Source organism: Kockovaella imperatae (assembly GCF_002102565.1).
Source record: "Kockovaella imperatae strain NRRL Y-17943 chromosome Unknown BD324scaffold_5, whole genome shotgun sequence".
Lineage (NCBI taxonomy): Eukaryota > Fungi > Basidiomycota > Tremellomycetes > Tremellales > Cuniculitremaceae > Kockovaella > Kockovaella imperatae.
Genome location: NW_019028945.1, coordinates 1,241,101 through 1,253,334, shown reverse-complemented (window position 1 = coordinate 1,253,334; position 12,234 = coordinate 1,241,101). Strand labels below are relative to the sequence as shown.

At 51.8% G+C, this 12,234-nt stretch overlaps 5 protein-coding genes across 5 annotated transcripts; 4 read left to right on the top strand and 1 right to left on the bottom strand.

The window, feature by feature from the left end:
• Positions 1–210: 210 nt before the first annotated feature.
• On the top strand, positions 211–1,420 carry BD324DRAFT_624356 (hypothetical protein). Its single transcript, XM_022015690.1, has one exon. It carries the CDS (start codon positions 319–321, stop codon positions 1,330–1,332), a length of 1,014 nt encoding a protein of 337 aa, XP_021872047.1. The 5' UTR covers positions 211–318; the 3' UTR covers positions 1,333–1,420.
• Positions 1,421–1,493: 73 nt separating this feature from the next.
• Positions 1,494–2,598, top strand: BD324DRAFT_624352 (cyclophilin-like domain-containing protein). The gene is made up of 9 exons (XM_022015689.1): positions 1,494–1,546; positions 1,602–1,637; positions 1,694–1,732; positions 1,792–1,885; positions 1,996–2,063; positions 2,126–2,185; positions 2,241–2,299; positions 2,362–2,455; positions 2,505–2,598. The coding sequence occupies exons 1-9, from the start codon at positions 1,544–1,546 to the stop codon at positions 2,544–2,546; spliced, it is 495 nt and encodes a 164-aa protein (XP_021872046.1). The 5' UTR covers positions 1,494–1,543; the 3' UTR covers positions 2,547–2,598.
• BD324DRAFT_624348 (Nse4 C-terminal-domain-containing protein) lies at positions 2,599–4,248 on the bottom strand. The gene is made up of 8 exons (XM_022015688.1): positions 3,927–4,248; positions 3,796–3,876; positions 3,624–3,750; positions 3,354–3,560; positions 3,141–3,294; positions 2,921–3,095; positions 2,788–2,873; positions 2,599–2,746 (listed from the first exon to the last, which is right to left on the bottom strand). The coding sequence occupies exons 1-8, from the start codon at positions 4,144–4,146 to the stop codon at positions 2,651–2,653; spliced, it is 1,146 nt and encodes a 381-aa protein (XP_021872045.1). The 5' UTR covers positions 4,147–4,248; the 3' UTR covers positions 2,599–2,650.
• Positions 4,249–4,385: 137 nt separating this feature from the next.
• Positions 4,386–7,726, top strand: BD324DRAFT_624343 (Mre11 DNA-binding presumed domain-domain-containing protein). The gene is made up of 21 exons (XM_022015687.1): positions 4,386–4,461; positions 4,507–4,553; positions 4,608–4,617; positions 4,717–4,954; positions 5,010–5,056; positions 5,097–5,193; positions 5,245–5,386; positions 5,450–5,603; positions 5,649–5,834; positions 5,890–6,064; positions 6,126–6,224; positions 6,266–6,389; positions 6,435–6,660; positions 6,700–6,778; positions 6,821–6,840; positions 6,881–6,975; positions 7,024–7,042; positions 7,081–7,174; positions 7,229–7,413; positions 7,487–7,514; positions 7,576–7,726. Exons 1-21 carry the CDS (start codon positions 4,418–4,420, stop codon positions 7,597–7,599), a joined length of 2,133 nt encoding a protein of 710 aa, XP_021872044.1. The 5' UTR covers positions 4,386–4,417; the 3' UTR covers positions 7,600–7,726.
• A 1,127-nt stretch (positions 7,727–8,853) lies between these two features.
• Positions 8,854–12,199, top strand: BD324DRAFT_650589 (hypothetical protein; the record flags this gene model as incomplete). The annotated part of the gene is made up of 4 exons (XM_022018172.1): positions 8,854–9,204; positions 9,269–10,357; positions 10,418–10,743; positions 10,798–12,199. The coding sequence occupies 4 exons, from the start codon at positions 8,854–8,856 to the stop codon at positions 12,197–12,199; spliced, it is 3,168 nt and encodes a 1,055-aa protein (XP_021872043.1).
• Between the last annotated feature and the right edge of the window lie 35 nt (positions 12,200–12,234).

The following is a 12,234-nucleotide window of genomic DNA, read 5'->3' as shown; positions in this document are numbered from 1 at the left end:
GGGGATATTGTGGATCGATGAGCGGCGAATAAGCGTGTGTATATACCAAGTCAGATGGACGAAGTTGGGGGCGAGGGGAAAGATGGGACCTTTGTACGGTTCGTTTGTTCGCCCTTTTCAATTGCCGGAGCGTGTGAGTTTCTTTATTGTCTTTTGCCAAGCACGGGATGACCGGCCCGAAGAAGAAGGGAAGGTGGAGGAGGGGTTATATGGGGCAACTTGCGGGGCAGGGACGAGTGCGGGATATACATCGGATATAGGAATATCAGTGGTGGCTGATGGCTGCTCAAACACGGGATACTCCGGGCCGGTGAGTGTATGTATGTGTGGGTTCAGTGCGATTTCATTCTTCCCGTTGGTTTCCATCGGATCTTCAAGCCACGAACGACCATGACCAAAGTGATCATCATTGGTGGCTCGGGTCATGTAGGTACATATCTGGTTCCTAGATTGGTCAAAGCTGGATACGATGTGACCAATGTCAGCCGAGGGACAGCCAAGCCTTACATCGATGATCCAGCATGGGACAAGGTCGATCACGTCAAGCTCGATCGAAAGGATCAGGACGCTGGGGAGAAGATTGCAGCGCTCAAGCCCGAGATCATCATTGATATGATGGGTTATGAACCTGATGAGGTGGAGCGATTGGTGGATGCTGTCCGGGGAAAAATTCAACACTATATCTTTTGCAGCACAGTCTGGGTCGGAGGGTACGCCACGGCGGTGCCGACGACAGAAGATCAAATGACCAACCCTATCGATTCATATGGCGAGAAAAAGCTGGCCATAGAGAGATACCTCTGGGATCAAGTCAAGACGCACAACTTCCCCGCGACGAGCTTCAGACCAGGTCATATCGTTGGACCATGGCCTTCGATCAATCCACAGGGGAATACCAATCTGGACATTTGGAAAATTCTGGCCAAGGGAGAAGAGTTGGAGCTACCTGACCATGGACTAGGAACCTTGCATCATATCCATGCGGATGACTGTGCCGGACTCGTCATGGCGATGATTGAGAATCGGGACAAGACCATCGGAGAAGCATTCAACAATGTCTCTCCTCAGGCCGTATCTCTGAGGTGGTACTCGGAGCAAATGTTCGAGTGGCTTGGGCATCAGCCAAACATCAGCTACAAGCCATTCGATCAGTGGAAACAAGGTAAACCCCAGTCAGACATTGATGCGACGTGGAGTCACATCGCGCATAGTCCTTGCGTGTCGGTGGAAAAGGCGAAAAGGGTGTTGGGATTTTACCCTCGATACTCGAGCATAGATGCCATCAAGGAGAGCGTCACGGCTCTCAGAGACAGTGGCAAGCTAGACATCTGATAATGCATGTATATGACATTGGCCACAGGACCTGCTAGACAGCTCTCAGCTGGTGCTGACGTGTAAGCACGGGTATGGCCGGTGCTGATGCAGGGGTCTAGCGGCGATCGCCGCTGGCGGTGAGCTGCAAAGCTTTGGTCAAAAGTTAGATTGTGCAGCCCTGCATTCAGAGTTGTTGACAACGTTGGCTGTGACTCGCAGCTGAGCTGAGATGGTGAGTCGTGTACCTGCTCGTCGGCGAGTTGAGGAGCTCATGATCACTTGACCAGTCCGTGACATTACATACGAACCTCGGGGATATCAAGGTATGCTTATTTCCAACTTGACATATTATCGACAGGGCTAAAAAGACTTGAAAAAGATTGAGATCTTTTGCGAGGCCGTACCAAGGACAGCAGAGGTGAGATGAGCGAGCGTTCAAGGGTGTCTTGAGTGTATCTCGCTGACGGTCTCATACAGAACTTCCTCGCCCTCGCTGCGAGCGGATATTACGATGGCACCTTATTTCATCGAAACATCAAGACCTTTATGATTCAGGGCGGGGATCCCAATGGTAAGTGATGGCCTGGTAAGCCTTTTCGAACCCTCTCCGAGCCTTGCCTCCAAGGGGAATAAAGCGCAGTCAATTCATGTTGCATAATGATGCTGACTGGATTCCTGCAGGGACTGGTAAAGGTGGACAGAGTATCTGGGGAAAACCATTTCCCGACGAGATTCGTCAAACATTGAGAGTAGGTCAAATGACCATCTTGAAAGTTTTCTTCCACTTTCTGACTTTTGTTGCGTTCCCCAGTTTAATGCGAGAGGAATCGTTGCAATGGCCAATGCTGGACCAGATACCAATAAATCTCAGGCAAGTCTGCTGGAGTCCGGTTGGGTGAAAAAATCCCCTCTGACGTCTTCTACAGTTCTTCATCACGTACGCCAAGCAATCGTCTCTCGATGGTAAATACACCATCTTTGGCAGGTGAGGGGGAGAACCGGATTCGCTAGACGCACGAGTCGAGATCTGATCATGGTGACACGCAGGGTCATCGACGGAGCCGACTCCACGCTAGACATGATGGAAAAAGTACCTGTCAATGAAAAAAATAGACCGTTGGAAGAGATCAAGTTGACCAATGTAGGCAAAACCATGGTCGGTCTTGGCCATCACTGACGACCCATGTCAGGTCACGATTCACGCAAACCCCATAGCACAAGCGCAAAAGTAGGAGAAATGGGACTTGGATCTCTCTGCATTGTTGTACTATTGAACAGAGGACGATACCCTGTATCTTACGAATTCACCTCGCTGGCATATAAAAGTCTCGTCTCCTCACGTGTACCATGCTCCAGCCGCGAGAGGGCCTTGCTCGGCATACTGTCGATGCGGTATGGTCCCCTTCGTGATGTCGAAAAGCGATTTGGCTTCCTGCAGAGAGATGAGCGACTTGTCGCGATTACCATACCCACTTCCCAGGTATCCATGTCGAGCTCAATGACAGCTTGATGAGTGGTGATATCCCCGTCGATATCAGGGTCCGCACCATTTTTCGAATCTGCAGCGCCATTTAAGACTAGTGCCAATAAGGCTCGGTCGACTCACAAATCATCACCTCCCCATCATCCATGACGTCTATACCTGCTTTCCCCTCTTTGATGAGGAACGAGAGGTAGAAGCAATTCTCTACACTCTGTCCGAAATCATCAGGGTCTATGACCAGCTTGAAAAAGTTGACGCCTTGGCCATGTGGGTCAGACTTTTCAAGGACCGCTTGAACCTGTAGATGTCAGATCTCACCCCAAAGTCACTCTAAACAGCTCACCTGCTTGACGAGTCCGACAGTATCTGCAGCTTGTTCACCGTTGGCAGATCTGGTTTGCGTGGAGATCTCCTGTGGTCGCGTTTCGGGCTCGACGACTTTTTCCCGTCGTTGTCGTTGCACGGGGGCTCGACGAGGAACCTTGAGAGGACCGTACCTGACAGAAAGTGTGGAACCATCAGTCAATATATACAGACGCCAGCCCTCTCCACTGACAAGACCTCGAGACCTGTGACTCGTCTAGATAAACCCGCGGCCATCCAACCGATCTTCTCCCAATCTCCCAAATGACCTTTTCGAAACGGTCGACGACGTCCAGCACCACCTCGTCCTCGATCAGACATTGACTCGTCAAGCTCATCTTCGTCCTCAGGGTCTTGCTCATCCAATTCTTGTCTGTCCAGTCCCAGAAGACTGCTCATCCTGAATAGTGAAAATGAAGCATGAGGTGTAGATCTCACGACCTCACGGCTGCCTCAAACTCACCGTAGCAGAAAGTCACTTGTATCGAACAGATTACCCTCCAACCTCATCTTTCTCGCGATCTCTAATGCAGTATCTGCTGTGGTGTTCATCAGACGAGCATCCGCCGTCGCCAACGAGGTATCTTTCACTGCGCAGAACCGTTAGACACCTCATTCAAGCGCGCAAAAGCTACCTTCTGAGAACAGCTTCGCCTGGTGTTTTATACTCTTCTTGAGCTGTTCAAGAGTCGTATTGGCCGAATTCGCCTTCATGTCTAGGGTAAATGGGATGAGTTTACGGTACACCAGGGAAAGAATCACCTACCGTCGGCCATGATCTGCATTTCCCGATATTCTCTGCCCAGTCTGGCTTTCGTTTCTCGAGGTTGCCTCTCAAAGACATCCTCAATGTTCAGTCGCATCCTCGTACTCTGCGACATTTCGGAATGTCGAGGTCCTCGTTGAGCATGGGTACCACCATTTTGAGTTGGTCGATGTCTCGATGGCCCAGCTTGGGGTATCTCCTCGTCAGAGTCGGGAAGCATCGAGGGAGGCAAGGTGAGGCAGAGGGTAGGTTCACGTATGCAATCCTCCCGATCTTGAGCTTCGCTGCTCTATACACGCAGGAGGAGAATGTTAATCGGAGTTGTACCAGGTAATGTTTCGTCGCGGGTGGCCATGCATCAACGCGTGTGATGGACCACGTGCAAACTCAATTGTGGGAAAGTTGACTCGATCACCACGCGATCGGCGTGCTCGGACATGCCAATTGACTTTTGAATATCATCTTCATATGATGAGCACAAATAGTCACTAATGGCATCTCAAGTAGCTTCAAGCTCGAGAGGCAGGACAGCAGCGTGAGGCATAAATTACAAGGACCTGACTGATCTGACCATCGTCAGAAATACGGTCGAGCCGCCAGATGCTACCCCCAGTATCGCGGCGAAAGGTGAGTGAGGTTTCCAACCTGGAAACCCCTCGTTGAAGAAGACATGCTTGATAGACTCGGACAAGTGAGTGAATGTGTCGACTTCAGGGTGGGCTACTATCGTGGAATGATCTGGCGTCAATACTGTCACGCCGCGCGCCGAGTCTGACATATGGGGCCTTAGCTGCTTTCGCATCCTCCTCGCTACGGACAATCATATAGGCTATGCCGAGAAGGATCCGATTCGAGGTCAAGACGCCATCAACACTTTCCGTGAGATCCTGGAGATCGCACGAGATGCGGAAGTGGACTTTATCCTCCTCGCGGGGGATCTGTTCCATGAGAATCGACCGAGTAGAGGGTGCATGCACCAGACCATAGCACTGTTGAGAGAGTACACTCTCGGGGACAGGCCAGTGTCGGTGAGCTTTTTCTGCGCTACTGTATAGATCCATCAGCTGACGTCCTATACTCAAGTTCGAACTTTTGAGCGATCCGATGGATGGATCCACGCCAGGCTTCTCGTCAGTCATTTTCATCTCGAACTGACAGCTGACCTACCAGATTTCCCGCTATCAATTATGAAGATCCAAACCTGAATATTGCCATTCCCACCTTTTCGATTCATGGCAATCACGATGATCCGCAAGGGACCGGCCCAGTAAGCGCCACACCCGGTGTGAATGTTTCCGGCGCTCACACACAACTCCAGGAAGGCGCCCTCTGTGCCCTAGATGTCTTGTCTGTTTCTGGAGTCCTCAACTACTTTGGCAAAGTGGACCTGATGGCCGACGAGACGACTGCAGAGTCTGCAGACAAGGGCATCCGGATCAAGCCTATCCTTCTGAGAAAAGGTGAGATGGTCGGTCCATGTACGAGTTTTCCGCGCGCCTGCTGACAACGAGTTCGGACACCAGGTAGCACACATCTGGCGATGTACGGCGTCGGTAACGTCAAAGACAATCGGATGCATTACGAGCTCAGGAGCAATCGCGTAAAAATGTTTATGCCGGAAGGAGGGGATGTCCCAGAGGAAGACTGGTTCAACATGCTGCTGGTACATCAGAACAGGTAAGGAGACGGACGCTATTGTTTGGCTTAAAGCGATCCCTTCAGAGTCAAACACGGCCCTCAGTCTTCTGTCCCTGAGGGGATGTTTGACGACTCCATCAAGCTCGTCGTGTGGGGTCACGAACACGATTGCCGGATCTGGCCAGAAAAGGTCGAAGGAAAGGATTACTACATTACTCAGCCAGGCAGTAGTGTCGCGACCAGTTTGGCACCCGGCGAGGCGTTGCCAAAGTGAGTCGCTTAGATGCTCCTCATTGGCCCTGGCTTTCTCTCACACACAGTCCAGACACGTCGGAATTCTCTCGATCCAAGGATCGCAATTCCAGATCACTGAGATCCCACTTAAGACTGTCCGACCGTTCGAGATGGACGAGGTGGTGCTCTCTGAAGCTGCATCCGACGAGTCCAACAAGATCAACCTAGAGGACAAGGACAGTATCGCAGTGTATCTGAGAAAGCAGGTGAGTAGCAGCGTGTTCCGTGCAAAGTGCCAACCGCACTTTAACACCTTGCCTGGCCCAGGTCGAAAGCTTGATCCGACGGGCGAAGCAAAATTGGAACGAGCGACATGCCGAGGATACTGAGCCTGTAGACATGATGTTGCCTCTCATCCGTCTCAAGGTAAATCTGGGTACGTTGTTGCTGTTGGTTGACGTGTCCAGGTTGAGACGTCTGACGCGAAAGAGATGACCAATCCTGTACGATTTGGACAAGATTTTGTTGGGCGAGTCGCGAACCCGAGGGACATTTTGCAGTACTATCGTCGAAAGAAGGCAGCCGAAAAGAGTGCGAGACCAAAAGCCTTATCAGCCTGTTGACACTCTTTCTCAGAGACCAAGAACGTGGCGGATGCACCGGACGGAGTGGATGACGAGTGGGGTCCTGAGACGGACGATCCGAATGCCATGACTGCGTCGGATCGATTGGCCAAACTCCGCATGTCAAACCTTGTCCGTCAGTATCTCCAAGCACAACAGCTCGAAGTCTTGGTGGAGAATGGGCTGGAGGATGCAGTGATGCGATTCGTGGACAAGGACGATAGGGATGCGATCAAAGAGTGTGTAGAACGTCAGGGAGTCCATGCTGATCGAGATAGCTTCGTAGCGGAGACTCTCAAATCTGTTGGGAAGGATATGAAAGGGCAGGAAGTGGTGGAAGAGGATGTCGAGGAGCATGTGAGTGTGGGCTGTGACGATTTGTGTACTGACGCCCGGAAGATGCTGCGCGCAAAGGAACAGTAGGTTCTCTCATCAGTCACATTTTCTCACCTGCCTCAGTGCGGCGTCGCAGTGGGCAGCGACGAATCACAGAGATGAAGCGCCAAAGGCAAAGAAGGGCAAGGCCAAGCAGGACTCTGATGTGGATAGCATGGGTGAGGTGAAATTTGCCTTGTGATTTACCGCTGACAAACAATCCCCAGTCGACGACGGAGATAGCATGTTAGGAACCCCTGCGTGTGCTTAACTGATGCATACAGGATGGAAGTCGAATCTGATGCCTCTTTGAAAGCCACCAAGAAAAAGAAAGGTAAGACTGCTTCGAGCGGGTCCAAGAGTCGGGGAAAAAAACTGGTGAGTTGAGCGAGAGTTTCACGCGAGGGACATGTGAGATAACCTTGATTCAAGTTTGCACCCTCTGCGTCTGAAGAGGAGGGGGAGGAGGAAGAGGAAGAAGAAGAACATGACGAGCCGGTGCCTAAGCCTACTACTGCCAGGTCCAAAAAGACTTTAACACCTGCCAATGTCCGCGCGAAACCGGCTCCGAAGCGAGGAGCAGCAGCATCCAAAAGTGGAGGTCAAACGCAATTAACGTGAGTGTCTCTCTCATATTATGCCGTTACCCCGACGATTGCAAAGGCGCGTTTTGATTCCCGTAATATGCAGATTCTCCAAGACCAAAGTCTCCAAACCTGTAGGTCGATGCGATTGCGCGAGACACCTTTGTCATATGGGCTGAATACCATTTATTATAGATTGAGCTGTCCGATGAAGACTAGCCTCGATACGCACACGACATGGTCGGGACACCCTCACGACCCAATCAACTTCGCTCTCTGTGTGTATATTTTCTGCCTGCTTTCCCACATACACCATCACCATGCATGGACACACGTAATCAAGTGACACGTTTGGCCCAAAACACCATGGGAACTGTCAGCACAGTTGGGGGTCCATGAGAGTGTGTCCAGACACTATCCAATAATCACATTGCGAGATTGAGCGGGTACCTTTGTGGTGGTGAGCCCAGTTTTTGGCTGACAGCAGCAGCTGCCAGCATGCGATCGACTGAACTTCAAATTTTCCTTTTGCTCTTCCCTTTCGTGTGTCTGCGGGTGACTTTTTGTGTGTGTGTGTGTGGTTCCCAGTTTTTAATTAAATTTCATCAAAATCATCTTTCATTCATTCAGTACGCAAGAGGTGGTGGGGCTGCAGCGACGGCGGCGGCGGCGCTAGAGAGGCGTCCAGATGCTTCCCAGGGCGCGCGGGGGAGCACGCAAGCTGGCAGCAGCAGCAGCGGAGGAGGCGTCGAAGATTATTATTATTATTACATGATGTGGAATCTGAGGAATTTTTATGGTTAGCGGCACTGAGATGGGAGGAGTAGGTGATGAAGGGGGGGCACAGTGTGTTGAAAGTACCGTGGAGAGCGATTGGGGAGGGGAAGATCCTCAAGCACATCAAGGCCTCGTCCTTCTGGCGCCCGAGAGCTTGCTGTAATCCGCCTATAAATCCGCGCAGAGAGAGAAGACAGGGAGAGGAAGGGCCGCCCTTCTCTGGACCTCTTGGTCGGGACTCTTTCGCTCGCTTTCCGTCCTTCTTTCTCTTTCACGTCCTCGTGTCTTTGTCTTTGTCTTGTCTTGTCTTTCTCGACTTTCGTCTTGTGACCAACTTGTGATCTGACTGTTGACGTCTTTATTGTCATTGTCCAAGTTTTTTAGCTCTTCGTCGTCTGCGAATCCAGGCGGGCAAAGCAGTGTTGTATCGTTGAACATCCCGACTGCCGCCCTTATTCAAGTTCGAGGTCCGATCCCGCATCTCTCTCTCTCTCGCTCTTCGCCCACATCTCTCCTTGTCACGCAAGCTTGACAGCCAGACGCGAAAGTTCACTTTGTGCTTCTCCCACCTTCCGGTACCTCGCACCATTCCAACAGACATCTGATACCGTTCCTCGATCCGAGACTAGGACCTAGGACCAAGACTGGGACTAGTCAAAGCGCACTCCCACCTTGGACGACACCGCCCGTATCACCATGTCGACGGATGAAGGGCCAAGCACTGGCACGATGCACGAGCTCAATGCAGAAGCATCGACCAGTAGTACGACTAGACTGTCTAACCTCGACGCTCCTCTTGGTCCCCTCTCATCTCTACCTGCCTCATCTACAGGTCTTCAAGAATGGAAGATTCTCCTCTTGTGCACCGCTGTCAACTCGTTTTCCCAACGTGTGATCACGTATTTCGATTTCCTTGGGCTGAAGAACGTCTCGGTCCAAATCGCCTCAAATGACGAGGCGATGATCTCGGCCTGCGAGGAATGGGATCCCGATATGGTCGTTTGCCCATTCTTGACCCGAGTCATTCCAGAACGTGTCTTTGGCAGGGTAAGTGGATACCCGAATTTACCTTGTTGGATCACTCACTAGATGCTGACATGTGTTCACTCAGTGGACCACACTCGTCGTTCACCCTGGTCCGCCCGGTGACGCTGGACCTTCATCCCTCGACTGGGTCTTACTGGGGGACAATGGTTCCGATGCCGACTCGACGTCCGCGCTCAACACACTGCTGAACACCTCGTCCACTTCCTGGTCCGGAGAACGACGCTCACACTGGGGAACGATCGTTTTTCAAGCCAACGAACACCTGGACGGAGGCGCCATATGGGCATGGGAGCAGTACGAGCTTCCGACCCTAGGAACTTTGACCAAGGCTCAGCTCTATCAAACATTGCACTCCCAAGGTGCCATTTCTGCCCTTATCACGGCCATGATTCGAGTCTATGAAACCACCTCGACTCTTCCCAAAGACCAGCGAGTCTCGGCTCGACCTCGCGAAGAGTGGCAGAAACTCAGTGTGACGTCTCAACTCACTTTCCAAGGTGGTTCAACACACGAACGACCCTTGATCCAATCAAAACTGAGGAAACCTGATTTTGCCATTCACACCGCCACGGATGTTCAGAGGATCATCTATGCCAGTGATTCTCAGCCGGGTGCGCAGCTCGCTCCGCTCACTGGCGATTCCAAGACCAGCTTGTTCGCCTACGGAGCTCATTTACACCTCGATGCGGCGACCGTCCCGAAGGAATTGTACACTTGTCTAGGCTACGAATCAATGGACCAAGTGCCTGATGGCCGTATCCTCGCTCATCGACACGGAGCGATATTCGTCAAGACCAGATCTACCGACCCAGAGGATGCTGCCGGAGTCTGGATAACCCACGGAAGAGTACCTAAGAAAGCTGGAACTCCGCTCGAGCCAAAGGTACCCATGGTACAAGCTATCGAATCCTCGGGCCATGCGTCAGCGTTGCAAGGTGTACAAGAATGGTCACAGGAGACGTTTGATCACGTCCCCGGGACCTGGCAGGAAGTTTATGTCAAGAGCATCCATCAAGGTGATCGATTGGCTCAGTGTGTTTATTGGAACTTTTACAATGGGGCTTTTTCGACGAGACAATGCCAACTTTTGTTGAAAGCGTGCCAGTGGGCCGTGGAACCGGAGAGAGGCAATGTCAAGGCTTTGGCATTGATGGTGAGTAACGCTCAGTGCTGCATCGGTGCGGTGCGGTCAAATGCTGACTTGTGACTCCAGGGCGGATCATACTTCTCAAATGGGATCGCACTCAACACCATCGAAGCGTCTGCGCATCCAGGTCAAGAGACATGGGCAAATATCTCCGCTATTGACGATATTGTCGAATTCCTGGTATCCGACACCTCGGCCGACAGATCTCCTTTTATGAGACATGTCGAACCGCTGTGCGAACGTGGCATCGTCACTGTCGCGTGCGTCAGAAGCAACGCAGCTGCCGGAGGTGTAGCGCTCGCTGCTGGATGCGATGTGGTCATGGCTGGTAGAGGAGTGGTCTTAAATCCCGCTTATCGAGCCATGGGTCTACATGGATCGGAATTCCATTCGTAAGTCCGCGTAGCTTATCATTGTCACTTCAGTCAGCTGACCTTGAGCGCCAGATACTCTTACCTCACTCGATGTGGTGAATCTCGCTCTGCGGCCATGCTACGCGATATGATGCCTCAATCATCGACTCAATCTCGCGAGACTGGCTTGGTGGATATCGAAATTGGATCTTGCACTTCCACCTCATCTGAGATCGAATCACTCTGTATCGAACAGATCAAAACACTCCTGCAATCCTCGTCGACACAGCCTCTACAATGTGCCCCGTGGTCAACGTTCACTTCCGACTCGACCCCTCCTTCCATCGCTCCTTCCGTTCACATCTCTCTGACCGACTGGATGTGTAAAGTCAAAAGGGACAAGTATCGACATCGCTCATTTCCTCCACTCGTACACTTCAGGACTGAAGAGTTATCTCAGATGCTATTGGACAGCTTCCACTCGATTCGATCGAAAAGATATCACGAAAGACGATACAAGTTCATCCGCAAGGTCAAGTCGGACGCCACGCCCTCTCGGTACATTCGACATCGGCAAGTCGAGCAAGATGAAGAGGAACGAGAGGAGTTTGACGATGCACCCGGTTGGACAAGAGGCGAAGAGTGGTCTTGGGCGGATTTACCGATCCCAGCGTCTCTCGCGACGTCGGAGAAGACCAGAGTTCCACTGTACTCTGCCGACGATAATGCGCCTCGAAAAGCGAGCATCGTCGTCTCTCACGTCGAATCCGATACCTGTACGGCTGTCGAATCGTCACCGAATCTCGAGGCTGAAGCCGGCACTCCTGATAAATCCCTCTTACGACCTATCGAACCCATGTCTACACCTTCGACTGAGAATGTCTCATTTACGGCTCTATCTTCTCCTGGATCCATGAACCAGAGTCTCCCCTCCGACGAAGATGACACTGTTCGCACGCCATCTCCTCGACAAAGTACCTTCTTCAAAAAGCAAGGAAGGCGAATTTCATCGTCTTCTCAGTTCGCAAGTATGGTCAACACCCCTCTGTCGACTCCGGCCGTCACACCTGATGGGCCCCTGTCAGGATCCAAGTCCAAAGCGTCAGGCCGATTCAAGAGCTTCTCAAAGAGACTCTCTGGAGCATTCACGCTTAAACCTCCTCCGCCTTCTCGACCTTCCATCTTGCCTCCTGCACAGACATTCAAGACCCAAGCGGTCCAGAACGGACCGAAATTGCAAAATGTGACTGCTGCGACGAGAGCCTCCATGACGGTCGTGAGAAGTCCCAAGCCTACTATACCTGGGCACCGTGCGACCTTGTCGACGTCGCTGCCCCCGTCGTCGACGACGACCAAGTCGACATACCAGTCACCCAAAATCAAAGGGGCGGAGCAATGCGATTTCCCTTGCTTGTATGAGCCGACAGAAGTGAAGAAGACGACCAACCACGCAGTCAATGAGCCCATCATCGAAGAAGTCGCTGGGCAAGCTTGATCAAGTTGGACGTTGTTGTTCATTGTCTCTCGACG

Bases quoted from the DNA above. Each gene is read 5' to 3' on its own strand.
- BD324DRAFT_624356 (XM_022015690.1), top strand. From the start codon at position 319: ATGTATGTGTGGGTTCAGTGCGATTTCATTCTTCCCGTTGGTTTCCAT.
- BD324DRAFT_624352 (XM_022015689.1), top strand. The intron at 1,638-1,693 runs GTATGCTTATTT...GACTTGAAAAAG, and splicing joins CGAACCTCGGGGATATCAAG to ATTGAGATCTTTTGCGAGGC. The intron at 1,733-1,791 runs GTGAGATGAGCG...GGTCTCATACAG, and splicing joins CCGTACCAAGGACAGCAGAG to AACTTCCTCGCCCTCGCTGC.
- BD324DRAFT_624348 (XM_022015688.1), bottom strand. From the start codon at position 4,146: ATGCTTCCCGACTCTGACGAGGAGATACCCCAAGCTGGGCCATCGAGA. The intron at 3,561-3,623 runs GTGAGTTTGAGG...TTCACTATTCAG, and splicing joins ACAAGTGACTTTCTGCTACG to GATGAGCAGTCTTCTGGGAC. The intron at 3,295-3,353 runs GTCAGTGGAGAG...ACTTTCTGTCAG, and splicing joins GTCACAGGTCTCGAGGTCTT to GTACGGTCCTCTCAAGGTTC.
- BD324DRAFT_624343 (XM_022015687.1), top strand. From the start codon at position 4,418: ATGGCATCTCAAGTAGCTTCAAGCTCGAGAGGCAGGACAGCAGC. The intron at 5,194-5,244 runs GTAAGCGCCACA...ACACAACTCCAG, and splicing joins ATCCGCAAGGGACCGGCCCA to GAAGGCGCCCTCTGTGCCCT. The intron at 7,515-7,575 runs GTAGGTCGATGC...CATTTATTATAG, and splicing joins AGACCAAAGTCTCCAAACCT to ATTGAGCTGTCCGATGAAGA.